The 24,912-nt window shown below is 49.9% G+C and overlaps 1 protein-coding gene across 2 annotated transcripts in view; it reads left to right on the top strand.

Annotated features, from left to right (window-relative positions):
• Neurl1 (neuralized E3 ubiquitin protein ligase 1) overlaps positions 1-24,912 on the top strand; it is a 77,337-nt gene that overhangs the window by 28,865 nt on the left and 23,560 nt on the right. The window contains exon 1 of one of the 2 annotated variants that reach the window (XM_050145457.1): positions 18,608-18,725. The exons of the other annotated variant lie outside the window; for it this stretch is intronic. Within the exon in view, the coding sequence (XP_050001414.1) occupies positions 18,692-18,725 (34 nt within the window). The 5' untranslated portion in view covers positions 18,608-18,691. Of the gene's footprint in view, positions 1-18,607; positions 18,726-24,912 lie in introns of those variants that run through there. 2 annotated transcript variants of the gene reach the window in all.

Raw genomic sequence — 24,912 nt, 5'->3', positions numbered from 1 at the left:
TGGCAGCAAGTGACTTTACCTGTGAGCCATCTTGCTGGTCTCTGAGTGAAATCCTTTTAGGGCCCTGGCATCTTTCCTTTCTCTTTCCCCCCTTTCTTTCCTTTGTTTTCATTCTTGTTAGACAAAGTCCCATGTAACTTAGGCTAGCCTCGAACTCACGTAGCCACAGATGACCTTGAACTTCTGCTCCTCTTGCTTTCATCTCCCTAGGGCTGGGACTCCGTGTCACCATGCTTAGGTTTTACGCAGCACTGGGATCAAGTCACGCTAGGTGAGAGTTCCGCCATCTTTCCCACACCCAGGATGACTCACAGTTCTTGACAGTGAGATGAGAATGGCCCTAATATTTTTGAGAGAATAAAAGCAACTCAAGGGCTGGAGACACAGGAAAGACCACTGGCTGCTCTTGCCGGGGACACAAGTGTGTGTTTCCGGCACCCACGTGGTGGCTCAAAACTGCCAGTAAACTTCAGTTCCAAGGGGATATGACACCCTCTCTGGCCTCCATAGATACTGGGCACACACATGGTGGACATGCATATGTGTAGGCAAAACATTTATACACTTGAAGTAAAAACGAATAATCTTTTCTAAAAAGCCATCTGTAGCAGTACGCACGGCACGAGCCTGTCTGGACGTCGAGCGCTGTGTTTCTCCTTCTGTCTTATCCTTTCCCCGCTGTCTTTTGCTTCATTCCTTTCTCTCAGCTAACATTTATCCCAGGCTTCCTGTGTAACAGGCACTGTTCTAGGCACTCGGGTAGCGCTTTGGGCAAATTCCCTGTGTCACAGCTGTCTTCTTCGGAGGAAAAACAGGTTGGGAGGAGGAGAGGAGGTGCCATATGGGATGTCAGATGGTGAACAGTGAGGAGAGAAGTCATGAGGGGCGCCGCTAGGGATTATGGGTGGGGGGGGCTATGTTTTCAATCCGGCTGGCAGAGGAGGCTTGAGGGCATTAGAAGGCAGCGATGGAGGGGACGGTGCAGAGATGGAGAGCTCTGGCTCCTCGTCCGCCTTGCTGCCGTGCAGCGCACTCAGGACCCCACTGCCCCGTGTGAACACACACAGGCTGGGTCAGATTTGATGCCTACCCTAGGGCCTCCTGCTGCGGAGCGGTCCGAATGTCAGTGAGGAGGATGGGGCCTTTTTCCTTACAAGCAACATCATTTTCAGCTTATTATTATTATTAGTGTGTGTGTGTGTGTGTGTGTGTGTGTGTGTGTGTGTGTGTGTGCACGTTAGTACATGAGGAGGCCAGAGGACAACCTTAGGGTCTCTCACCAGCCGGGAGCTTGCCCAATAATTGAGGCTCGTTGGCCAGAGAGCCCCAGGAATCCACTTATCTGTGCCTTCACAGTGGTGGCACATGTCTGTGCTGTTATGTTAACAGCTTTTATATGGGCTCTCCGTATCCCTGCCTGTTGCTTAAAAAAAAAAAAAAAACAAGCTGGGTGGTGGTTGTGCACACCTTTAATCCCAATACTTGGAAGGCAGAGGCAGGTAGACTCTGTGAGTTCAAGGCCAGCCTGGTCTACAGAGCAAGTTCCAGGACAGTGGCAAGGCTATACAGAGAAACTGTCTCAAAAAACTAAAAAAGCAAAACAAAATAAAACAAAAATAAACAACAAAACTTATGGAATTTAATTTTTTACAAGATGAGCTTTTATAGCCTTGCCCACTCTCCACAGTGGCCATGGTCTGCAAAGGGAGCATGGAGCTTCAACAGGCTGAGCTCAGGAGTGGGTACGGCTCTGGGGGTCCAGGGGTTACATTTATCACTTTATAAAGGTCACTTTCGTGGTATCGCCTCCACCTACCTGAGACAGGGTCTTGTTAGCCCTGGTTGGTCTTGAACTCACTTTGCAGACCGGATTGACATAGAACTTGCAGCCATCTTTCTGCTTCGGCCTCCCGGCCTCCCGAGTGCTGGCATTGCAGACGTGTACCACGGCACCCTGTTTTCCCTTTGCTTATTGTCCCGAGTGCTCCGGCCAGGGCTTGGTGTTTCAGAGAGGAAATCTCCAAGTCTGTGCCAAGACCCTCATGTCTCCGAGGGATGGTTGAGTCTGACTCTCCTCCTCAGAACAAGAAACGCCTTACAAAGTATATTATTATTGTCCTCAGAGCACGTGTGTGTGAGTGCAGGTGCCCCAGGAGACCAGAAGACCACTTGGTCCCCTGGAACTGGAGATACAGATGCCAAAACCCAGCACATTCTGGCTTGCAGTCAGAGTACAGTTCATCAAAGCAGGGGCTAGAGGCCGCTAGTCACACGGCATCCACAGTCAAGGCAGCAGAGAGATGAATGTCGTTGCTCAATTCACTTTCATTTAGTCTGAACCCCCAGCCGGTGGAATGGTGCTAGCCAAATTGGGGTAGTCTTCTCAGCTCCGTTAACATATCCTAGCAACTCAGACATGCCCAGAGATTTGTCCCCTAGGCAATTCTAAGTTCTGTTGACAATTGATACTAACCATCACACTTGTCCATCCATCCATAACTTAATGGCACCGTTCCCCCTTTTTGGTCTCATGTAGCCCAGGCTGGCCTCAAATGCTCTGTATAGCCAAGGAAGACCGAACTATTTCTGATCTTCCTGCTTCTACTTCTCCAGGCTTGTTTTATAGGCGTGCACCATTACACTTGATTCTTAAACAACACTTAAATATTTTTTTGAGATTTATTTATTTTTATTTGGGGTTTTGACTGCATATATGTCTGGGCACCCTATGCATGCAATGCCTGCAGAGACCAGAAGAGGGCGCCAGATCCCCTTGAACTTGGAGTTACAGATGGTTGTTAGCCCCGTGTGGGTGCTGGGTCTTCTACCAGAGCAATAAGTGCTCTTAACCGCTGAGACACATCTCCTGCCCTTAACAGGACTTTTTAAGGGACTGGGGTCTTTTCAAGTATTCAGCTTCTTTTGTACTTTACTTAAATATTTGTTTCTGTGTACTTGTGTATACACATGTATGTATGTGAGGAAGCACACATTCTGTGGCCCATATATAGCCATCAGAGGACAAAGTACACCCGGCTTTTACGACTTTTACGTGTTTTACGTGGCTCCTGTGCTCCTTATGAAAGGCTTGTGGTGCATTTACACCAGTCTGGTCAGTCCTCAGGTGCCCCCCCCCCCCATTTCATTCACCTTATTGTTATTTTGTTGTTCTTTTGTAACAAGCTGTTACGAAACCCTGTTGGTCTTTAAACTCACGGTGTCGCTGAGGATAGCCTTGAACTCTTGATATTCTTGCCTTCACCTCCTGAGCCTGAAATATCAGGCATGTATCTTATTTATTTATTTTTATTTTGAGATAGCATCTCACCTGACTCTCACTGAGATCAGCCACTTCTGCCTCCTGAGTGCTGAGATTAAAGACATGCACCACTATTCCCGGCCTCTCAATCACTTTTTGAAGTGTGAAGTCTGGTGGTGTTAAATATGTGTGCTGTTTTGTAAATGTCATCACCTGCATCTCCAGTTTCTCATTTTCCCAAACTGAAAGTCTAGATCAGAGGTTGCCTGGTTCCCATGGCCCCAGTCTCTGGTGACCACATTCTACTTCCAGTCTCTACCAACTTGATTCCTCTAGTTGTCTTAGATAAATGAAGCTGTATAGTATTTGTCCTTTGTAAATGGTATATTTCATTTAGCACAATGTCTTCCTGGTTCATTTCTGATGTAGTTTACATCATAATTTTTTCCCTTTTTAATTATTTTTTTTTTTATTTACTGGGTCTTACTGTGTGGCCCTGGATAGGTGCAGCTCACTCCATAGACCAGGCTGGCCTTGAACTTACAGAGTCGCACCATCCTGCTTGGCAGAAAGTTCTTTCCTTTTTAAGAGGAGATGATATTGCTTATCCATTCATATGCCACTGTGACCTGCATGGCTTAGGGAGTGACCTGACTGGGGCGGGGAACAGAGAAACTACAGGCACGCGTGCAGAAAACTGTGATCGGATGGGTCTTGTGCGCTGATGGAGAAACGCCAGCAGTCTGGAAACTCCATGCTTTTATTATAGACAGCTGGATGACGAGGTGGGCTAGCTGATGTTGGCGGGGGTTCATGTGGGAGGACAGTGTCCGGCTGCTGTCATCAGGAGGAGGAGGCTCGATCAGGGGAAGGCCTCACCCAGAGGAGCCTGCGATCCCCACAGGTCTGAGGCCTCCAGGCTCTTGATATGGCCATGCCCATGTCATGAATGCTCATCCATATGAGGACACGTTCCCTCCGCACTGTCCACCAGCACTGCAGTTTATTCTGCATTTGGCCTGTTGGGAGCAATGCTGTGTGAGCATGGGTGCACACATGGCTAACAGGATCCCTGCATGGGTGCACACATGGCTAACAGGATCCCTGCTTTCAGTCCTTCTGTGTTTCTTCCCCAAAGTGGAAGTGTCAGCTCATATGACAACTCTATTTTTAATTCTTTTTGAGGAAGTGATTCAACTTAGTTTGTATAGAAATAGCAATTTTCTTTCCTTACCCCATCTCCTCAAACTCAAATACTTTGAGGCTTTTTTCTTAATACGGCTTTATTGGAGTCTGACATACAATGTACAACACATATGTGTACAATTTGATGTGTTTTGACACATGTGTATATATCCGTGAAGTTTTCGGCACCATCAAGTTAGGGGACATCTCTGTCACTCTCAGACACGTCCTTGTGCCTTTAGGGGTTCCCCCTACTGCTGTTGCTCTTGTCTTTCCTGCTCCACGCCTCATACTCAAGGATTTCCTTCCTTTTGCTGTAGTTTGGTTGGCATTTTAGAGTTAAATATAAATGGAATCTTATAGGCGGATGCTCTCTTTCTCCCTCCAGCTTCTTCCACTCAGTACAGCTGTCTTTGAATTCATCCAAAATGCTGGGCTGTCAATCATAGCCTGGTGCCTTTCCTTGCTGAGTGGGATTTCATGGTATGGATGTGGCTGAATCTACCTGCTCATCCGTTGATGGGCATGTGGGCTGCTTTCAGCGTGGAGCCAATATGAATTTCCTGAAAGAGGATTTGCCTTTCAAGCCTGTGCACAGACATGCTTGTCTGCTTCTTTGATGATGGAATGTCTCACACTTGGTCCAGGCACATCTAATTTTTTTTTTATGACAGGGCCTTGTCCCAGGCTGGCCTCAAACTTGCCATGTAGCTGAGAATGACCTTGAACTTCGTTTAAAATTTTCATTTAATATTATTGTATTTGTGTGCATGATGTGTGTCTCAGAGCATGTGTGGAGGTCAGAGGACAGCTCTATGGAGTTGATTCTTCCACCTTTGCATGGGTTCCAGGCCCAGGTTTGCTCAGCGAGGACTTTTACCCACAGGCCCCAGACCTTGAACTTCTGGTCCTCCTGTTTCTATCTTCTAGATATAACCCCAGGATGGCAGGTTGTACCACTGTGGCTGGTTTTTTCTGAGCCAGGAACAGAACCCTGGGCTGTGTATGCTAGGCAAGCCCTTAACCAAATATGTTTAACATCTAAAAAACTGAAAATGTCTGTTTAATTCTCTGTCCATTATATTTTACTGAGTTATTTTCTTATTGTTGAATTTTGAAAGTTCTTTATATATAAAGGATTTGCAGCAGTCACCTCAGGCTCTCTATTGCAAATAACAAACCCTGCACTGGACTGACTTTATCAGTGAGGAGTGGGAATCTCTGACACAAACAGAACTTTGGGGATGGTGGATTTTAAGTGGGCCAGGGAAGCTCTGCCACTTTTGGTAGGGCTTTTTTCTAGTCTAGTGATGTCATGGCCATCAGAGGAATCCTGTAGAAGGAGACTGCATGTTTATTTCCCGGCTGCCCAGACCCAAATAATATTAATTCCACAGCATTGTTTGGCCAATGACTCAGGTGTATTTCTAGCCAACTCTTACATCTTAAATTAACCCATTTCTATTATCCTGTGTATCACCATGAGACTGTGGCTTACTGGGTTAGGTTCAGGCATCTGTCTTTCTTTTTCAGCAGCTATGTGGCATCTCCCTGACTCCTCCTACTATCTTTCTATTTCTCTGTTCAAATTTCCTACCTGACTTCACTGTGCTAAATCATTGAACAAAACAGCTTTATTCATTAACCAATAAAAGCAACACATATATAGAAGGACATCTCACATCATCTCCCCTTTTCTGTCTAAACAAAAAGGAAGGTTTTAACTTTAACATAGAAAAATTACATATACAAAACAGTTGTCAAGCAAGAATTATAGTTAAAATATTTAGTCCATTTACATTTAGAAAATTAAGGAAAAAACTCTATCATCTATCTCATCTTTGTGAGTCTAAAGTTTTATATCTAATTTATCTTTTATCATAACGAGGAAAACTATAACTCTCTGTCTTCAATATTAATATTACCTAAGTAAACAAGAAGTTCATTGTAAGCAACTTCTAAAGTTCTAGAATTGGCAGACACATGTGCCTGGACAGTCACCCAAAGTTCTTCTGTACCATTGGGGCATCCATCTTCAGTATACAGACCCATAGTATCCAGCAGACTTTTTCATGAAGCAGGGAATTTGAAAGACTGTTTTACCTCTATTGGCAGTTTTTCACTTTCCTTTGTGTCCTGCAGAATGTCTGGCAGTTTCTTCTGTGAAAGCAGGAACCCCAAAGGACCATCCTGGTTTTTTTTTTTTTGGCAAGTTCAGCAGTCACTTTTCTGTGGGTCCTACATGTCCATTTCATACAACATACCTAATAAAGCAGTCCAGACAAAAGCCGGGCAGTGATGGCACACGTCTTTAATCCCAGCACTCAGGAGGCAGAGGCAGGAGGATCTCTGTGAGTACAGCCTGCTCTATAAAAGCTAGTTCCAGGACAGGCTCTAAAACTACAGCGAATTCCTGTCTCAAAAACAAAACAAAACAAAACAAACAAAGCAGTCCAGGCAAGAGCAGTTTCTTGCCCAAATGGCTAGCTTTGTCACATTGAAGGCAAATTCCATAATGAGTTTCTTCAGTGCCCATCAACCTCTCTGAAGTAATTGGTGTTTCCAGAAACAGACATGTCTCACTGTTGAGAAAAATCTAAGTTCTTAAAACATTTTAAATGCTATATTCTGTAGATTTTGAAGAGTTGAAGATTATCTATATAACTGGAATATATTTCTGTTTATCTAGAAAACCTAACTAACATGACTAAGTTTGACTATTCTAGATGACTATCTGGATTGGGGGTGGGGCTTGGGCTGAGGTAAGAGGACCTTGAGTTTAAGGCTATCCTGGACTACATAATGGGTTCACTGCCAGCCTAAGAAATATACTGAGACCCTGTCTCCCCAAACCAAAGTCTAGGAATGTGGATGAGTGGTAGAGTCCTTGTCTAACTTACGGCAGGCCCTGACTTCAATCCCCAACCCCACAGAGACAAACAAAATTCCAAACTGCATTGCTTGGGCTTTTCCATAGAGAGTCCTTGTTCATTTCTCTGCTGGAATGTGGATATTAGTCATTTTCTGGCTTCCAGAGGCGATGCTGATGTGGAACCAGGGTTGAGCATTGTGTCCTCGTGGACCAGGGCAGATGTTGGGGAGTCTGCCACCATGTCCATGATGGTCTTGTTGAAAACCAGTGGCTTAAACAAATCATCTAATCTCCTAAAACCTTGCTTTTCTCATCTGTCCAATGGGACCAGTCCTCTTTAATAGTTCCTGTGAAGGCTGAACAAACCCATGGAATTTGTGCCCATGGACACCTGAGGGGGTAGCTGCTTAGTCCCTCTTTCAGAACTTCCCTCCTGCCAGGAATAGCCAGGGGAGAGATTTCTTTTGAGCTCAGCTTCCTGTCATTAAATGAGAAAGAGAAGGGGGGGGAAAACCAACAGACTGAGAAGCCACAAGCAATCACAGTGGACGTTTTTCTTCTCGGAAGGTGTGGGCTTGAACAAGATGCTATAAATGGTTCCTGGAGACAGCTGGAGGTGCTCTTCCCATTGCCACCTTAGTCGGGAAAGCCTGGGAGGTGCGAGGTGTAGGATATTTATCGTTTCTTCCTCTGGGGTCCTGCAGTGGGTGGAGGAGGCTGTGCCTCTGCAGCCTGCAGGAAAGATGGTCAGATAAGGCTGTGTATTCATCCTCCCCGGGAGTACAGGACACATCCAGGGCTTAGCTTCTTAGCTTAGTTTACAGGTTGGCAGGCTTACATGTAAGGGAATAAGGAGGGCCACCCTTTGGGCTATGTAGTAAAAGGCTGGTGATCTGTCACTTTGGGGTCCTACTGGACCCACAGGGGCCACAACGGACACGGAGGTGAGGAGGGTTAATCTCTAGGCTATAGACTAGATGCTGGAAAGTAGAGAGATGAGTCAAAGCCAAGACTGTATACCACCAGTTCCTGTCTCCCCTCTGCTTAAATCTTCATTTCCTCCTTGCCTGTGTAAAATACTCTTGGCAGAACTGTAGGATGCCACCATGTTAAGTTCTAGGCATCCATGTTGTCCCAAGAATGAAAAAGTCCCTGCATGGCTGGCCTGCCTTGAATAGGCTACTCTGCCTTGGTTGGGCAGCTCTGCCTTGGGGCTTTGGGATGATCTCAGGCAGTGGGATGGATAAAGGTAAGTAGCATGGGAAGGATGTACTGGGTTGGGAGAACAGTGTTCAGAGTCACAGGACTTTGAGCCGTGGCTGTATTCTAGGACTCATGGCTTGTATGCATGGAATACTTTGGTGGGAGGGTGGATATCATGATTGATGAGGCCAGATCCATGGGTTGGGTGGAGTCAATTCAGAGAGTACCTAATGCTTCCCAGAGAGATCAAATTTATCCTGAGGTGCTCAGGAATTATAGACAGAAAGACCAGCCTATCAGCCCTGTGGAGGCAGCAAGAGTGAGAGTAAGTCCCAGTCAGGATGGTGTTGGTGGCTTGAGCTCTGGGAGGAGCTGGAAGATGGAGGGAGTTGGCTTGTAGCCACGCAGAGGGGCAAGTGTTGGGTAATGATGTCAGCAGATACATGTCATTTTTTTTTTGGACAGGGTTTCTCTGTGTAGCCCTAGCTGACCAGGCTGGCCTTAAACTCACAGAGATTCTCCTGCCACTGCCTCTCAAGTGCTGGGATTAAAGGCCTGCACCACCACCACTAACTCAGATGTGTATTTTAATCTTAATTTAGATGCTTTGTGATTGTGAGATCTACACCAAGTATTCAGTGTCCCAAAGACTCAGTGTCATCATTGAGGGTGCCAAGTTCCCAGTGATGACCTCTTCTTCTGTAGCCCAGGGCAGGTATCTCAAGATGACAGCAGCAGATGTAATTTTCTTAGTTGATTTGTATATTAGTTACTTGTCTTATTGCTGTGACAAAAGCAACCCAAGTAAGGAACGATTTATTTTGGCTTACATTCTAAGTTGTAACTGTTCCAAGGGATGCTGTCTCTCATGCTCAGCAAGTTATGGTGACAGGAGCAAAAAAATGGCTGATCACAGTGTGTCCACAGCCAGGAATCAGAAAGTGGCTGGTTACATTGCTTTCACAGTTAGGAAGCAAAAACTGGTTGGTCACATTGTATCCACAGTCAAGAAGCAAAAAGTGATTGGTCACATTGTATTCATTTGGGAAGTAGAAAGTAATTGGTCACATTGTGTTCATAGCCAGGGAGTAGAAAGTGGCTGATCACAGTGTATCCAGTCAGGAAGCAGAAAGTGGTTGGCCACATTGTATCCACAGTCAGGAAGCAGAGATGAATCTTGTACTCTGCTCTCTTTCTGAGTTTTATTTAGTCTGAGACCGAAGACTGTTGAGAGGCACCACCCCATTTAGGATGGGCCTTCCCACCTTAATTAATCTAATCTAGAAAATCTTTCACAGACAGGCCCAGAGATTTGTTTCCATGGTGACTCTAAATCCAACTAAAATGACAACAAAAGTTAGCCATCTCAGCATTTGCTGTCTTTATTTTTATATAGAAGAAGGTACTTGAGGACATGCAAACCCTTCAGGGAAGCCTCCATGGGATGGGTAGGTGCAAGGCTAAAATGTCCCAGCTGGGTAGAAGGATATGAGTTTAAATCTTAGTCTGCTGTTTACAGTAAGATGGGGACATGATTGGGCCTTTATGTCTCATTCATGACTGAGACTCCATCTAGACCACACTTCCTGGGACTTCTAGGTTGTTCTGGATACACTGCCTTAAGGACCTTGTTTCTTCCTCCTGTCTCTCTAGCAGGTAGGCACTTCCCTTCTCAACCCTGTTTTTCAGAAGAGGAATGGATACCTGGGGCTTGTCACTCAAGGGCCTACTTTTCAGTGAGGACTCCCAGCAGAGACTGCAATGGTAGCAGCAGTGTTGGAGTCACGAGACTGCTAGCTTTTGGCTATCACTAGCTTTCCTGGGAGTGTCTGATCCTAGAGTCAGGGCCCTTGTGGATCCTGGGCCATCACTCTGTTGTGCTGCTGATGTCCATTGTCTGAGGGAGAAAGTTGGAAAGGGACCCTGTAGAATACAGGAGCAAGTGGAGGCCTGGCTCAGTGGCTCTGAGCTCTGCTATCCTCTGCAAACCTTGGAAGGACAGGAAAAAGGACAAAGCCACAGATGCAGGAAGGCATTCAGACTCAGGAGGCCCATGGGGGTATTCCAAGATTTGGGGCGGTTTCAGCTGTGCAGAGGGCTGGCACCAGAAGGGGTGGGTCTTGGGAGCCTTGGCTAAGCTACGACAGCCATGTGTACGCGCATGTGTGTCACATGTGAGTGTCACGGGGAGAGGGACAGGCGAAGGTTCCTCCCTGTAGAGGGGATTTTATCCTCCCGACATCAGCTGCCAGCTTTTCTTCTGATCCAGGAGGGATCAGTCGGGTGAATTTCCGCATTAGAGATGCATGAGTTTTATTCCTGGACACATGTCTTATCTCCTACGTCACTCTGGTGTCCTCACTACTTTCCCTCCCCCTGAACATCATATTGTCTGCCTTTCCTTACCTTCCCCCAAAAGATTATGTTCTAGGGACAAATCTTACAGACTCTAGATGACAATTTATCATTTGTGACTGGGACAAGGGCTGACTTCCTCACTGACCAAAACCAGAGCACTAACCAGGTGACAAGGGACAAAACTGAATCTTCTTTCTTAGCTGAACTGGCTGCTGGCCAGTCCTCTGACATGACATTTACATATATAGCAGGCGTGTGTCTGTAACGTGTAAGGCTGAGCGCTATGCTGGGTGAAGGGTGTGTAGGGCTGAGTAAAGGTTGGTGACAGGCGATGGCACTTGCTGAAGCTGGTCCGCTGTTTCTCCTGCCTGGAGTAACAGTCTGCTCACACACGGTCCGCTCACACACACTCCGCTCACACATGGTCCGCTCACACACGGTCCGCTCACATACAGCATCCCAAGTCACTCCTTTCCCTGGGTGGGGCAGAGACCATCACTCCTCACTTCCCCTGCATTCCTGAGTTGACAGTGGCCAGGCGCTTGCATTGCAGAGGTATCCTTGCTCCTCATGAGTACCTCTCGCATGTCCCCACTAGAGAAGTGACCACAGAACCTCAGAGAAGTCCAGTGGTTTGCCCTGTCTATGTGATGGCAGAGCCAGCCTGTGCAGCTGCAAGGCCGAATCTCCCAATCTCCACGTGGTTGGGGTGGGTACATCCATCCTTTCCGGGGAGTGACAAAGATCTTATCCCAGTCAAATGTTTGCTTCCAGTTGGGGGTTCTGTGGGTGTGGATTCCAGCTGGCACACACTGTCCTGGGCATAGGGATCTGGGTACCTCCTTGTTTGGGTCCTTTCTGCTTGGCATGGATGGTGAACCCTCTGTATAGTCCAGGGTGGCTAGGCTGCCTGCGAGACTTGGAACTGGAGAGTGTGAGCAGGTGTGTCTGTGTCCTGGAGGGTCTCAGAAAGTGCTGTTGGCAATGAGCCCAAGGCTGGGAGGAGCTAGGAGGGGCACCCAACTCCAGGTTGTTTGCTCAGATTCCCTTTCAGTTTCCACCCCCGCATCTGCACCTGTTGTGTTCCCATCATCACGGGCAGCTGGCAGCTGGCACTGCTTAGGGCACCTGTCCCAGTGTCCTCTGGTCTCCATGGCTCCCGTTTCTCTACACTGTGGCTTTTGTAGTCTCTGCCCTTCTTCCACCTCTTTGTCTTCAGCTCTGACGTTCTCCTTCAGACTCCAGGTAGCAACCTGTGTTTTTCTTGGGTCTGGATAAAGAAGGAGTTTGGGGGTGGGCTTCCCTCCTCCTGATTCTTCAGTTCCAGGGTGGGTCAGCAGAGGGAGGATGGCCCTGGCAGGTCTCTGTTAAGCCCTAAGCACCTGGTGACTCACCATCTCAATCAAATTATCCTTTGTCCCTGATAGCAAAACAAAACAAAACCTCCAACACTGTAACCATCTGGAGCTGCCTTCCAGCTCCGCCTCAGCAGACCACTTCCCTCTCTGGCCTCTCCACATGCCCGCCATTTCCCGTGTCTCATTAATGAGAACATCTCCGCCCTTCCTTCAGCCAGTTTCGTCTGTTATCTCTACTCTGTATTTGCCTATTTGCGACTCTAAATACAACCACAGAGGACATCCGTCCTGAGTTCAAGTCCGCACCCGCTGTGCCGCCTTGAGAAAGCCCACAGTTTTCTGAGCCCCCTTTGCTACCTCTGTAAGGGGGACTCTTCTGGCAGCCTCAGGGCGGGGGCTGGACCCTTGGTCCCCAGGAGGCAGTTTTCCTAGCCCTAGCCACTGCTTCTGGGGGTGAACTTGCTGTTTCATTCTGCAAATCACTGGCTCTGCAAGGGTGGCTTTAGAAAGTGTGTGTGTGTGTGGGGGGGGAGTTCTCATTCATGGGGAACAAGGATGAGGAAGGATGGAGTGAAGAAAAGCTAAGCGTCCAGCCCACCGTGGAAGCCCGTGAGGAAGGGAAGCTGTAAACGGTGACACAGGCAGGGCTTGTGAGGAGGGCCTCGTTTATTTTATTTGTTTTATTTATTTGTTTTTTAGCTAAACTAATTCTTCTCTTTTATTGAGTATATATATATCTTTTAATTTTACATTTATGTTTGAATGTGTGTGTGCTTAAATAGGCACCCCGTGGCATGTGTATGAAAGCCAGAAGATAACCTGTAACATGGTGGCTTTTTCCACCATGTGGGTTACTGGAATGCAGCTGGTCAGCCCTTAACTACAGAGCCATGTCACCACTCCTAGGATATTTTTGCTTATTATTTATTGTTTGCTTGGTTGGTTCTGCCTCTCCCGGAACTCAGTTTGTAGAGCAGGCTGCCCTCGAACTCACAGAGATCCACCTGCCTCTGCCTCCCGAGTGCTGGGATTAAAGGTGTGCACCACCACAGCCAGGTTGTTATTATTATTTTTTATGTGTATGAGTATTTTGCTTGTATGTATGTCTGTACCATGTTCATGCCTGGTTCCCACAGAAGCCAGTAAAGGAATATAGGATCCCCTGGAACTGGAGTTACAGGTGGTTTTGAACTGCCATGTGGGTGCTGGGAATTGAACCCAGAATGCCTGGAAGAGCAGCCAGTGCTCCTAACTGCTGAGCCATCTCTCCAGCCCCCATCGACAATTTCATATATGTATATATCCCCGGCACCCCCTAAGAACCCCCCTCCTACTTTCCTATCTAGCCCTCTATGTCCAGTTAGTGTTGCCCACATGCATAGTTGTGGAGCTGTCCACTAGAGCATGGCAACCTTATCATGGCCACATCCTTAAAGAAAAAGACTCTCCAGGAAGAGGGTCTTGACTGCTACACAGGTCCAAGAACCCAGGAGACTGAAGTTCCCCCAATGCGACCAGAGGGTGTTTTCCACTCCCTGGGGAAGGAAGAAGACAAGTCCTGTCTTTAGTGTCACCTCTTGGAGCCTCAGTTTTATGCCCTGCAGAGTGAGGGAAAGGATGCTGTGGAATCGGCTGAGGTTTTATGTACAAACCCTTAGCCACCTACCTAGCACAGGGTGCATCCTGAGCCGGTAGAAGCACTGTTAGCCGGTTCTGTTGGATTGACATCAAGACATCAAGGCCAGACTCACTTGCTTCCTCCAGTGAGGTGTCACTTCCTTAAAGATTCCTCAGCCTTCAGAGCAGCAGCCCAAGGTGGGCAAGATGCTCAGACACATGAGCCTACGAAAGGCCTTTTTTACTCCAACCACAGCGTGGCTCGCCCCTTTCCCAGTCTCTGCGGCTGTGGAATGAAACACTGAGCTGTTTACCTACAGCCACGGAAGCCCCTTCCCTGACACCAGCCCCGTGACCTGTAATTGTTTCCTGATCCCAGGCTCCATCTACCCGAGTGTTGGTTGCTGAGGGGTGAGGGTTGAGTCTTGCTTGCCCCTTGGTCCACAGGTGCGCAGGGGAGCTTGCTGAGTGAGTGAATGCTGCTATCTTTATCTCTTTTAGTAAGCAGAATCCTTTGATTAGGTAGAGGTTTTTGTGGTACCCAGTAATAAAACCTCGTAGGGATGCATCCCAGGTTCCACCCCGAGGAAGGGATGCTGCATCCTCTACAGAACCGTGGACACTGCTCTGGGGTAGTTGGTAAATTGCCGCTTCCTTCTGAGAAAAGGGCAGTGGACCAGGTAGGAAAAACCGTTTGTTCGGTGGTACTGTTCTAGAAGTCCTGGAGACACCAAGGTGACCCCTAGTTCTCAAATTTTCCCTACACTACCAAACAGGTTTCTAGGGATGTAGCCCAGGCTGGCCTCAAGCTCAATCCTCCTGCCTCCATTTCCTGAGTGCTGTAATTTCAGGTGTATGCCACCATACCTGGCTTCTGTTTCACTTGCCACTGCCCACCTGAAGGACTACTGGGCCCCCGGCCACACTTGTTCCATCCTTGCTGTATGACTTCTCAGTTACGCGCCCCCATCCTGTGAAGAGCCCCCATTCTACTGTGAGCTATTTTCTGAGTACCCCCTCTACAAGGCATGATGTGAGGACCGAGGGGGAGTGAGGGCAAGCCAGGTGCTGGCCCCATCCTTCCGGATGCCGCTGATTTCTGCCCTGGCACCTCTTGTCTCTTCCCACGTGTGCCCCACACCAGATGGCAGAGTGACCTTTTTAGACACGTGTGTCTGGTCTTGCTGCCTCCCCCACTGAAGCCTGTGTCTCAGGGAAATAGCCTGATCTTGGTTCTGCTTCTCCAGGCTTGTGTCCGTTTCCCTGGCCCATCAAGTCTAGCCAATGGCACATTTCACTAGGGTTGTCCCGCTGAAGCAGCTCTGCCCACACAGCCTTGCTTCTTGAGTATGCTAGCTCCTTACAGCCCGCGGGCCTTTGCACATGTGTGCACAGCTTGCCTTTCCCTGGCCCACCTCCACAGCACATGGACATGAATCTACATATCTTGCCCCGTTCTGGGCACTTTTCAGGAAAACCTGCCTCAAGCTCGCTAGAACCTGAATCCCTGGCTTCAGAACCGCCCCCGCTTTTTTTTTTTTTTAAAGAAAAAACGGTCATATATTCTGCAAGGTGGCTAATTGAGAAACGTCTGTTTCTCTCTGACCCCCGAGAGCTAGGATCTGCCTGTTGGGGATCACATCTCACTTTTACTGTGCAGGTCAGTGTTTGGCAGGTAGCAGATGCTCAGTGTTTGTGGGTTTAGGTGCCTTAGGTTGTTGATCTCCACTCAGAAGAATCTGGGACACATAGACTAGGCCCTTACTGGGCCCTGCTGTCTGTGTTGGGAAGAATAAGACAAGGATTAGGAGGGCCATAGCTGCAGAGTTTAGAGGAGAAACAAGTTCCAAGTTCCAGAAATGGAGACTTAACCAACTACCTGCAGCCGCAAGGAGGCTTCCTGGAAGAGCTTTTCCCAGGATGGGGCACAGGCAGGGAGAGCATTTCCAGTGGAAAAAAGCAGGAACCAAAGGATAAGCAAGGCTAGATGGTCTCTGGGATGCTGAGCCATGAGAAGACTAGGTTGCCCTATTGGAGAAATTGGTCGGTGGCCCAAGGCCCAGCTAGGTCTATTAAAAGGCAGGCTGGAGCTAGGGATCTCAGCATATAAAGTGCTCGTTGTCCAAACATGAGGGCCAGAGTTTGCCCCCCCCCAGAAGCCATGTAAAAGCTTGGCAGGCTTGTTGGCTGCCCAGAATCCCAGAGGTTGGGAGGCAGAGACGGGCTAGCAAACTGGCTAACTGGACTAGTGGATTGGCGAGTTCTGGGTGCAAGTGAGAGATCTTGTCTCGACAAACTGGAGAACGAGCGAGGAAGATGCCAGGGTCACACATGCAGTCATGTGCACTCCCCATGCACATGTGAACACATAGTCACTCATGCACACTCACCATGCACCCATACACATGTGCTTAAAAGAGGGGGGAGTGCTGGATGAGACCCTGTATGTGTAACCTTCTTAGAGGAGTGCAAGGTTTGCCTTTATGACTGGGATGCCATGAATGGGATGATCAGATGCCTCAGCCACTTTCCCTCATAGGACGGGACTAGGGAAGTGTGTGTGTGCACAACCACAGTGAATATGTACCAGTGTGAAGGGATGCACACTGCCTTGCATAGAATTCAGAGCCATAGTTTCTTCCAAATGAAGTCCCTGGCAGAGGGAACCATCATGGAGGCTGTGGGCACTCACACCCAGGGCCTGCCCAGCTTCCTAACTGCTGAGAACAATCAGGTCCCAGTGTCCCCTGTGTCCTCTGTCCTGCTGTCTTCTGTCAGACTGGGGTGTGTGCCATGTGTGGGCAACAGCAGTGTCTCGAGCAGCTCACACATGGATGCAGGGCAGCCCCTACATTTCCCCCATGTTTCCCCCAGCTTGTTCTTCAGCCCCTGACTCCCCATGTGTATCTTTATCTGGGAATCTAGATCCTTAACCATAAGAGGGCCTGGAAGATGGGAACTCTCCCCTGTCCTGGGAGAGATGTTTATTCTGGACAGAGTGTGATGGGTAGAGAGAGCATTTCCCAGACCACCTAGGGTGGAGTCCTGGCTCTGCTGTGACATGCTGGGATCCTCAGGCAAATGCTTAGTTTCTCAGAACACTCACCCCTTTTCTGTAAAATGGGTATAAGAGCAGCTCACACACTGTTCTGTGCACGGTAAGTGCTCAGGGCATGGCTTGTCCCTTTTGATGGCAGCTTGGGCTTGCTGCTTAGGGCTAGGATTTCCCTTCCCAGCCTCGCTTGCCGCCTCTGTCTCTGCTTCCTTTTTCCTTAGGTGCAGGGTGGTGCCAGATTCTGCACCCTAAGATTCCTCCAGAAGCTGTGTAAATCTGTAGGAGGATGCATGTAGTGTGTTGGGCAGGAGATGGGTAAGTGGGCACCATGGCGGCACTTAGGAGTGTGAGTGTGCACAAGTGTGTGGTGATATTTTGTTTGTGCTTTAACAAATAAAACTTGCATGAAGATCAGAGTGCAGAGCTAGCCACATTAGTTAGCCATAGAGGTCAGAAAGTGGTGGCACACACCTTTAAGCCCAGTACTCAGGAGACAAAGGCAGATGGATCTCCATGAGTTCAAAACCACCATGGGCTACATGAGATCAAATCTGTCTAAAAGAAAAACTGAGCCAGGTGGTGGTGGCTCACACCTTTAATCCCAGCACTGGGGAGGTGGAGACGGGAAGTGATGTGGCTGGGAGAGAGAGGAATAGAAGGTGAGAGGAGACAGGAGCTCATTGCATTCAGTCTGAGGATTCTTGGAGACAGGATCTTGCCCTTGTCAGTCTGGCTCCTTTACTTCTCTGATCTTTCATCATTTATCCTGATATCTGACTCTGGGTTTTTACTATTAAGACCAATTAGAAATTGCACTACACGTCTATTTGTGCATACATGCTCACGTGTCTGTTCATAGATGCATGGTATGATGCAGACTGTACGGGTCCGTGTGGCTGCGCAAGGGTGTGAATGTGTGTGGTTAAAAAGACAACTTGGCATGGGAGTAAAAGCCCAGGTTCCGGCACCAAACCACCTGCTATCCTCTAGTTAACTCTCTTTTCATTGGCCTTCTGGCCTTTGGGAGATGCTGGTGGTACCTGTTGGTAATAGTACTGATGTTGACCTCATGGGTCAGCCTGCGAGCACTGAAGGAATTAATCCTTGTGAGAGAGTCTGGAAGAAGGAGATAGAAATGATGGGAGTTCTGTGCACTGAAGCTCCCTAGCTTGACTGCGGTATCCTCGGGGCAGGGCAAAGTCAATATTGCTCTGATCCCACTCTTGGCTTTACCCCTAATCTGCATGTAAGTGGCATGTGATGTCCCCCGAATACTGAATGGCTGTTGGCCTGGGTGACAGGGGAGGTGTTGTGTATATCTCCATATCCATGGGACAGTGTGTGTGTGTGTGTGTGTGTGTGTGTGTGTGTGTATGTTTCCATGTGTATGTCTGTGTATGGTGTGTGTTCTGCTGGGGCATCTCCAGTGCTTTCTGGAGCTTGGCTATTTCAGGAAGCCTCCAGTCTCCTCCTCCTTATGTAAATAAACATGACAGATCCCTTGCCTGAACTAGCACAGGGGTGGGGGAGGCTCCTAGTGGGTGGGAGCTAGGAGGCGGCAAGCACAACCAGGGGGTGTGTGTGTGGCCGGCTGGCTGGCGGGCAGGCGTGTGCATGCACGAGGGAGAGGGAGTGTGGGGGCGCAAAAGGGGCCGCTTGGCCCTGCCATGCTGGCTGGCCGCGGGGGAGGGCAGGGGGAAGGAGGAGGGGAGCTGGCCGCCAGGGCTGCTCCGTGACGAGGCCAGCCGGCCGAACGGAGGTGGCCAAGCTGCCGGCGGCCTGAGATGGGGGGACAGATCACACGGAACACTTTCCACGGTAAGGCCCCAGTTGATGTTTGGAGTTCAACCCACCCCGATCCTGGGGACCACTTGGGAGGCTGAAGCGGAGAGGCACTGGGATAGAGTCTTTACTCACGTCCCTGTCTTGTCAATCTTTGTGGGCTCAGGGGCTGTGTGTGCGGGGGAGGGGGGGAGGTTTTTGGGTGGGTGGCACTATGGTTGGAGAAATAAGGATATCTGGAAGGTCGGGCATCTGAGTTTCCCTGCAAAGTGGCCTTGTTCTCTTACTAGGGTGTGGAGCAGCCCTTGAGAGGAACATGAGGTCCTAGGTACCCCGATAGGACTCCTTACAGAGACTCTGAGGCAAATTGCACTTAGACAACTGGGGAGACCGCTTCTGTGTCTTGGAGGTGGTCGGGGAGAGATGTGAGGGTACCGTGTGTGTGTGTGTGTGTGTGTGCACATGTGCCTGTGCTTGTGAATTGTGCTGGAGATATCTGTGGGTGTGTACCCGTGCCACCTTGCACCTAAGCACACAGGTGTGCTAGTGACACAGGTGTGTAGTGACAGGTGAGCCTGACCTGGTTCTCCAGGAGAGGGGAGTGGATTTCTGGCAGACCCCCAAGCAGGGGGATGAAGACAGGGAAGGAAGCAGACTACTTGGTATCCTGTTTGCTGGGCTCCCGCTTGCTTCCACTCCCGTCTTCTGGACTTCTCAGCTCTTGTGCAGTGGTCTTGGAAGCAACATGGCTAAAGTGGCCGCAGACCCGGGGGGACGCTTCCTTGGCACTGGAACTGGGCTCCTCGACAGAGTGTCTGGAGTCAGATCCCCTACAGATGCCCTGGGACCCTCCCTATAAGGCAGGGTACTGGAAAGTGTGTACCCATCTGCTGAGTCTATTGGACACCAAAAGCCTGGGAGAGGCCCAGGCAGGAAGGAGAGAATGAGCCACTTAGAAACCATGGGGGTGGCTGATGCCAGGTGGCTACCCTCTTCCAGGCTCTGGACATTGGGATAGTCATTACTAACTTAAAAATAAAGAGGCAGGAAAAGCAGGTCATTGATTCTCGGAAAAGGAACTGTATTTTGTCCTGGGTCGGGAGGGCCAAATGGTAGGTGGAAAGCCCTAGAAGGTATGTAACCTGGAACCTGCTGGGGCAGTGTCAGGGACCTGGGCTTTGGCCTGAGACTTGGAATGGGCTGACTGAGGCCTGGCCTGCCTGCCTATGGCCCAGGCTCACTGTTGGCAGAGGGTCTGGAGACAGCTGACATTTTCCACTGGGGTCAGACCTCGGCAGGCTTGGGGGCTGGGAGGGACAGAAAGGCCCTTGGGACACGTGGCCGCTGTCCTCTGGCTGCCTTGGAGCCCCAAGAGCTGTCTAGCTCATGCTCTGGAGTAGACAGCATCACTGTGATAGGCATGGGGCTGGGCACCTCTCAGTTCTCATCTGTCAGCCGGACTAACTGTAGGCGCTCACACAAGGCTCCTGGGATAACTGCATGGAGGGGGGTGAACGTGAAGTGGAGGAAGGCAGAAGGGCTCGGAGGAGCAATCTGGGTCCAGGGTCAGACGGAGTTCCTCTCCTTCAGGTGTCCCATGTCACAAGAGACAGGAACGTAATTGGGTGGGTCTCTAGGCTGGGTGGCCATAGGTGCGGATTAATCAAGTGTCGTATTTGCCTGTTTCCCTTCCCTGTCAAGTCAGGCCCCTGTCCTCGGCTTACCCTGGTTGTTGCCTCAGCTGCCATCCCATGAGTAGTGGGTGTGTGGAAGGGCGTGCCTGTGCCTAGCGGTATCCGGCCAACCCTGCCCATCTGTCCTCACGCATCCGTCTCCGTGTATGCCTTCCTGTTCTGCACACCGACTGCCTTGTGGCTCTGTCCCCTTTTAGAAGGTGAACAGGAATTAGGGGGGACACACAGATTCTGTGCGCTTCCTATGGGTGTTCCTACTCTGCATGGCTTCCTTGGGTCCCCAAACAGTCACATGGCCCTTGGTGGCATTTTGAAAAGCCTTGGGTTTGTTTCAAGCCCAAATATTTTGGCTTGCTGGGTGACAGTGAACGAAGGACAGTGGCAAACACTGACCTTGCCCTCCGTGTTGGGTTTTATCTGCTGTGTGTGTACATGACATCATGTTTTGTGTGTCCACAGATGGCATAGCTGGGTCTTGAGTCCCTATTTGTGCACCGCGTGGTTATGATGTTTTTGTATATTGAAGAGACTATGTTGTTCTTACTATAAGCAGCCATGCTTCTGGTGTACCCTGTGATGGTGGTGGTGGTGGTGGTGGTGTGTGTGTGTTGGGTTGGTAAAGTGGAATCCAGCTCTGGGAATAGCCTGGCAGGGAACCGATGGACCGGATGAATTCCCATTTGGAAAATGATTTCTGCGGTTGAGTGCTTAGGTTCTTTCCCTAGGCAGGTTTCCGGGGCTGCGCCTGCTCTCAGTCTGAAGGGCAGGTTGCTGGGGTGGACAGGGTGGCAAGTCCCACAGGGAGGCAGCAGGACACGAGAGGCCTCCCCTCTCCCTTTCTTCCCCCTTCGTCTCACTTCCTCCTTTATCTCCCTGTAGTGTTCAGCCAGTCAGGGAATGGACCCCTTGTTTGAGGAGTATCAGTGACATCCAGGCGGCTCACCTTCAGCCTGGTCTCCAGACTTCACGTGCCCAAGCATCAGAAGGGTTCAGTGATCTGAGAGATAGAGCCACACCCATCACAGAGAGAGACAACATTGCCCCAAAGGGAAATGGCTGGCTGGGGGCACACAGCTGGTGCTTCAGAAGAGACATGTGGCCTTGTCTCACTGGATTGACTCCTTACTTTCCCTTCTTGAGTTCCTTAATCCTGAGAGCAGCAGTGGGGGCAGCAGCCTCCCATGGCCTTATGGGCCCTGAGATTAGCACAGAGCTGCTGTGGGAGGGGGGAACTTAGCCGCTTATAGCCCATGGCTGTGGAGCCACTGAGTCTTCCAGCTGGGGAGGGGGGTTAAGCAACAGGCTGTCCCAACATAATTCAGCCCGCAACTTGGCCTCAGTGGGCACGGGAGGCCGTGGTCTGTAGGGAGAGGGAGAGGAGCGTGGAGTCAGGCCTGGTTTGGAGCTGAAGTGGGTGCAGAAGTGTCGGGGAGCTAAGAGATGGTGAGGGTGAGCTGGGCACCTGGGTGATGAGGCCAGGAAAGCTGCAGGCAGAAGGGGAGAGGGGCATGTCCTAGCTGAAAGCTCAAAGCTCTGTTTTTGCTGATTAGTGCCTAAGCTGGTCCCTGGATGGGGCGGGAAGGTCTGTTGGCAGAGTGGGCGGAAGGACCAAGTTGGCTGATCCAGAGGTCGTCAAGCAGCGTCCTTGGCATGGGCTGAGCATCCATGAGGGTTTCGTGGAGGGTCTCTTGTCCACATGTGCTTGCTAGAATGTACATAGGCATAGGCCCTGCTGCCTCTCCGCCTTCAGTCCTGCTGGCCCCGAGGACAGCAGAATAGGTGTTCCTGCCCACTATTCTGCATGCCCACCAGCTACCTAGAAGTGAATAGTTGGGCCCAGCCCATACCGGAGGGGAAGAGCCCAGAAAAGGCATGACGTCTAGGAGGTGAGGGGAAGGGGGTTTACTAGGGACTAGGTAGGGGTGCTTCCTATAGACACCCATGTTGTAGGGTGGGAGCATGAGAGAGGCTGGGTGTGAAAGATCTCGGATGCAGAGACTGGTGAGAGGGAGAGAGAGGAGAGCACTGACCCTCATGAAATTCTTTCTCCTTCTCCAGTAACCATCTGTGTGTGTGCGCAAAGTGGGTGTGGATCTATGTAAGGAGAGCTGAGGGTGACGTCCTGTGGGGCAGGGATCCACGTGAGCCACGCCTTCCTTGTTTAGACCTGGGTTTGGGATAGTCCTGGGAGCATAGGGACAGTGACAGCAGGCTGAGTCATCTGGAAATCCCCTTGTGGAACCTTAAGGGAGAACAGGAAGAAGGTCTCCCTCCCAGTTGATGATACAGATGTGTGACTGCTGGCTGCTGGGAACATCAGACTGGGACGTCACCGCGAGCGAAGGAGCAAGCGAGTGAAAGCGGGCAGGACGCTCAGCTAGAGATGAATTTGTCCATGGGGTGGCCATTCTGCCATCCCTTCCCCTCCCACATCATCATGTACCCCTTTGGTGCGGCAGGCAGCTTCAGGCCATGCTATATGCATTGTCAGGGTTTGAGGGGGCAGATAATGGGGTGTTAGCATGGCTCTTCATGCTGGGTCATGACAGCAAGAGCACACAAGACTGAGGGATCTCCAGATGGGCTCAGGGAGGGCAGAAGTCAGGGGACAGGCTGAGTGGGTCAGCTAACTTGTGGGGGCAGTGAGGCGCCCACGTGCAGTGTGACAGGTTCAGAGCTCAGAGCTCATCTCTGTGACCTTGGCAAGCCATGAACCAGGACCATCGATATGGTATTGTCTTTTGCTGCACAATCTATTACCCCCAGACCCACAGCCTGAAACTGCACGCGCTTAGCCAGCTCACTGCTTTTGCGCCCTGGAATTATGTGGTTTTCCTGGGGCCCCGGGGCCCCTGGGTTCTCCTTCCCCAGGCTGCAGTCAGTTCACTGGGACTGCTGTCTCATTGCAAGGCTCACCTGGAGGGGAGCCATCACCAAGATTACTCACAATTACTGGCAGTCCTTGATCCTCCCCACATCTCCCTACAGGCATGGGAGCTGGCCTCCCCTGAGGGAATAATTCCAGAGAGGACAGTAACAGCCAAGACAGAAGTGACAGTCCTACAACCCAAAGGGAGTGAGATTTCATTACTTCAGCCGGGATCTACTTTAGAAGGGGCCACACAGGAACAAGAGGGCCCAGAGGCCAAGATGGCCCTCTTGGGCCAAGTTCAATAGTGGAGCTTCCCACAGACACCCACCTCACAGGGTTTGGGAAGGTGAGACAGGCTAGGTAAGAACCACAGAGGATGCAAAGACTGGTACAAGAGGACCATCCCTCAGGGATCGCCTCCTTTCTCCCCAGCAGTGCGGAGCCGATAGAGGGTCTTGTAGGGTTGTAGTCAAGTATGGAGTGTGGGGTCTTGGGAAGAGAGGAAGTGTCTCCCTTCATTTTCTGGTGTCTCTACTGGCCACCAGAAAGGGCACAGCACAAAGCAGATGTTCAGATGAAAAACCACACACTAGCACCGTGGTTCTCAATCTGTGGGTCACAAGCCGAATGACCCTTTCATAGGGTTCACATAAGAACATTGGAAAACACAGTATTTCCATTAAGTAGCAGACTTACAGTTATGAAGCAGCATCGAAAATCGTTTTATGGTTGGGGTCAGCACAGCATGAGGACCTGTGTAAAGGGTCGCAGCGGTAGGAAGGTTGAGGACCACTGCCCTGGCAGGTTCTTTTCATCATTCGCTTGAGCACCTAGTCTGTGCTCAGAGCAGAATGTTGGAAAATATCAATGAACAAGATGGCAGCCCTTCCCCCAGGGAGCCTCCTTGTCCATCATGGGAAAGGGTAGACGCAGACAGGAAGGCAGAGAGTTGTCTGAGGGACTTTTCTCAGCTCTTGAAAAGATACATATGCCCAGAACCAGTGGATGCAGAATTGCCGAGGGAAAGCACCCTGGAACATGCGTGCCTTAGGGGTGACCCGTGTGGTGAGGGACACTCTGCTTGGGTAGATAGGTCCCCAGAAGTCTGTATCAGGGTCCCAGAGAGACTCCCGGAAGACCTTAAAGTCTGTAGGATGAGCAAGAAAAGGGCAGGTCCATGGTGGGCAGGGGAGGGAAGGGTTTGAAGCTGAGAAATGGGTGGAGCCATGCCTGGAGGTGAGGTCACTGGGGAAATGGAGACCTTCAAGGAAGCACTTCTGCTTCTGCCCAGCTGGACAGCACCTCCATCACTGTCTCCTACCTTCTGGCTCCTTGCTCCTGCAGAAGGAGTCCCGGTCAGAGAATGCACACCATCCTGTCCGAGTCAGGCCCAGCATGCAGTGCAGTGAGACCAGAGCTATGTCGGAGAGAAGGCGAGGCCGCAGAGCTGGGCTCCTTGCAGATCAAATAAATGGATACTTCCTCCCATAGTCGTCACTTTTGTTTAAAACAAAAAACTTTATCTTAGACTCAGGTGTTAAAATTTGGAAAATTGTTTTGAATCAATGTGCTCCCCACGTACTTACCATAGCTGGGAGAAATAAGCAAGGCAGCTAGGAGCTTCTATTTAAAAAAAAAAAAAGATGTATTTTTTTAT

The sequence above is a fragment of the Alexandromys fortis genome, unplaced genomic scaffold (genome assembly GCF_014885135.2).
Source record: "Alexandromys fortis isolate MF-2015 unplaced genomic scaffold, M_Fortis_MF-2015_v1.1 scaffold_16, whole genome shotgun sequence".
Lineage (NCBI taxonomy): Eukaryota > Metazoa > Chordata > Mammalia > Rodentia > Cricetidae > Alexandromys > Alexandromys fortis.
This window is presented reverse-complemented; position numbering and strand designations above follow the sequence as displayed.